General features: G+C 53.0%; 1 protein-coding gene across 1 annotated transcript in view; it reads right to left on the minus strand.

The window, feature by feature from the left end:
* Nucleotides 1–2,965, minus strand: part of SSBP3 (single stranded DNA binding protein 3) — an 86,594-nt gene extending 83,629 nt beyond the window's left edge. Inside the window, exon 1 of the mRNA XM_009993597.1 lies at nt 2,877–2,965. Coding sequence (XP_009991899.1) covers nt 2,877–2,965 — 89 coding nt within the window. The remainder of the gene's footprint in view (nt 1–2,876) is intronic.
* Between the last annotated feature and the right edge of the window lie 342 nt (nt 2,966–3,307).

The following is a 3,307-nucleotide window of genomic DNA, read 5'->3' on the forward strand; positions in this document are numbered from 1 at the left end:
GACTCGGCACCTGCCCCCCAGGAGCCACCAGCCTGTTCCTGGGCACCTCCCAAACCTTCTCCAGGAGGTCCTGCTCCCTGCGGATCCCCCGGTGCTCCCCATCCCTGCCGCTGATCCGTCCCTGTGCTGCTGCCCGGTGTCACACGCTGTCCCCGCTCACCCACCCGCCTTCAAACCAACCTCTGGCCTTTCACGTTTGAGTTTAACCAAAATAAGCCCCACCGTGTGCAGAGCCCGGCTTAGCAGGAGGGCACTCGGCCTCCCTCCTCCTCTCCGTCTCGGGGCGGGCAAGCCGGCCTTAGAAAATTAAGTAAATACCAATGGAGGAGCTGAAAAATAGGTTACTTTGTAATTGAATTATTTTTTTCTTTGCCTGCAGCTAAAGAAAACCTGGCCTCGCTGCTATCCTGTGCAGCCTGTGTGTTTGAGAACTTACCGAGGTGTGTAATAGCTGCAAGGGTGGTGTGACAGCTCCCCGGCCCAGCCTTTCCAACTGCCTCCCTTCTGAGCTCCAGCATTTTTTTATCATTATTTTTTTTCTTTTTTTTCCCCTGCCTTTAAACTCCAAGAGCTGCCAGAGAAATCTAGAGCTTTGACAGCTCGGAGGAGCCAAGAACAGGACTCCTGGCAGAGCAACGTGGCCCTGATCCTGTGCCAGGAGCTGGGGGAGAGCCCCTCTCCAGGGGACACCCTGGGTTGTGGGGTGCTGTCACCCCATCCTATCACCCCATCCCATCACCCTATTCCATCACCCCATTCCATTGCCCCATCCTGCAGCAGGTGTTGCTGCAGCCGCCCTGGGGGAGCAGAGGGCCCCGAGTGGCTGGGGGGGGGTCACCCTCTCCATCCTGGGAGGATGCAGAAGCCCCAGCCCAGACAGGCAGTGCAGCCACGGTGTGGCTCTCGGTGCTGCAGCAGCTCCTGATGCAGCAAAACGACACGAGGATTTGATTTATTAAGCTGGTCCATTAGGATCACTTATTCCCCCCTTTTCCATAACGAGCTGTTTGCACAGTGGTGCCTGCCCTGCTGCCCTCCCTTCTTCCCATTGGCACTCTGGTTTTGGGAGGCATTTCCAAGGGAGAAGAGACCCACTGCCTGCACCACCGACCTGCACAGGAGGGCCACCCTGAAAGCATCTCCAAACCCCCAGCATCCTGATCCCCCCCCACCTGGGGCTCTTTCCCAAGCTGCTTGGGCTGGTCTCCACCAGCCCTGGCCCTGGTGTCTCACTTCTGGCTTTGTGGGGCTGCTGGGATCAGCTGTGACTGTGCAGGTCCCATGTTGGTACTCGTCACCCTCCCCTTAAATAGCCAAGAAAACCTACAGCTCAGCACAGGTCTGACTGATGCCACTGCCCTTTTCTTCCACTGCAAAGCCAGAGAGGAATTTATCCGTCCAACCAACACGAAGCAGTAAAACTAATAGGTCACATTTTTTCCCCCCTTCATTTCTCGGCGGTAACTAATGGTTTAATTAACACTCAGGACATCCAATTCCTGTTGCTTTGCACAAGCAGCCTCCAGTGCCTGGGCCTGACTGCAAACTCTGCTGGAGAAAGAAAGGGTTGAGCCGGGGGAGCCGGCGGGAGCTGCCGGCTGGAGGCCGCCCATCTGGCTGTGATTCCTTCCCAAGCTGGAAACTTCTCCTCCTTCCCAGCAGCAGCAGCATTCCCAACATGTCTCTCAGCCTGCTTAGCTTTTGCACGGGCTTGTTTATGGTGGAGCAGCTTTTATGGCTGAGGGAGGGAAGAAATGGGGCGCCAGGACCGGGCGCTACGCACGGCCCTGCTTATTTACTATTCATGATTTTACAGTATGTTAACACCAGTCCCCAAGAAATTTTCCTTGTCCCAAGGAGAATAGCTGCTTGTAACCGGTTGCTAATTACAAGTATGGATGTCAGTTAATTCATTTAGCTAATTATCCACTCTGTGGGCATCACGCACCAAAGAGCTGTAGGACACAGGCGTGTGGCGATGGATGGGGAGGAAGAAGCTGCGTGTGTGTGTGTGTGTGTGTGTGTGGCCAGTGCCAGGTGAGGGGATGAAGCCAGGGAGAGATTTGGGGCAGTACTGGGGAATGTGGCTGCCACAAGCTGTAATTACAGCGTGATGCTAATTGGGCCTGGAAAACATCAGCTTTCTCCTTGCGACTTTTGTTTGTTGAGGCTTGAGCATGAGTCAAGTATCTAAAGTGTTTCTAATTGTGCAGGTCCCTCTGGTGTGGAGCAAGGGGGTGGGAGGAATAATTTCCCTGCATCGGAGCAAATCTCTTGATGGCTGGTTGCAGAAGCAAACAGTTAATAAGGAGAGAGTGAGAGTTTCCTGAGGAGCCTCTGCACTAAAGGTGGGCAGGTCTGCTGGAGCTGCTGGAGGGTGCAAGTTGTGGTCTGGCCACCCACGAGCCTCACAGGGCACCTGTGTTGCTGCAGAGGGATTGAAAACCAGCTCAGTGAGAAATAATCTTATTTGCTGCCCCAAAAAAGGGACATGTTTTAAAGGAAATGTTCTCTCCTGAAATGGTCAGAATTACTGCATCAGTGTGTGCGAAGTTACCTGTAAGGCATGGAGGAGGTTGTGTGGGGGGGAAGCAGAGCAGATCCCTCTCCCTGCCCTCGGAAAGCCGATGAGGAACTACAGATTTTAGGCTGTGAGTGCTCTGTGGGGTTAAGGTCCTCAGTCAAGTGGACAACAATCTTCTTTTGGAGGAAATCTCCCTCACTGTGCTCGGGTCAATCACCTGGTCTAGCACTGCCCCCTCTTTTCCCTCAAAGGCTCCTAACCTTCTGTGGGCAACCATCACCCCAGGCTGGGCTACCAGCTCTGTCCCTGCCTTGCCCAGCCTCTGCAGAGGTCCCGAGCTGTCCCACCTCACCTGCACTTGGGTCCAGGGTTGTAATGAGCATTTCCCATGTCCAGCCTAAACTTTGGGTCACTGAGGCCCAGGGGCAGCACCCGTAGCATCCTGTGGCATCTGATACTGATGCCTGGTGCCCACTGAGAGCCTCTGCTCTGTTTCAGTGCTTCATTATTCTTATTTAGCAAAAAAAAGAGAGGGTTTATTTCCTGTTGATTGTGTTGAATTATTTCACTGCTGGCTTTCCTGTGCCTGTGAGGAGCTTGGAGCAAACCCTCCTGTGCCGATTACCAAGGTTCACTTATAAAAGCACCTAAATCAAATAGGAATAGAACAACATCTCCCCCCAGAAAAACAACAGTCTGTGTCGTTAATGCCATGACACAGTGGTTTGCATTTTATTTCCTCGTTCTAAAAAAAAAAAAAAAAAAAAAAGGAAAGAAGAATGT

Source organism: Chaetura pelagica, unplaced genomic scaffold (genome assembly GCF_000747805.2).
Source record: "Chaetura pelagica isolate M959 unplaced genomic scaffold, ChaPel_1.0 scaffold433, whole genome shotgun sequence".
Taxonomy (NCBI): Eukaryota; Metazoa; Chordata; class Aves; order Apodiformes; family Apodidae; genus Chaetura; species Chaetura pelagica.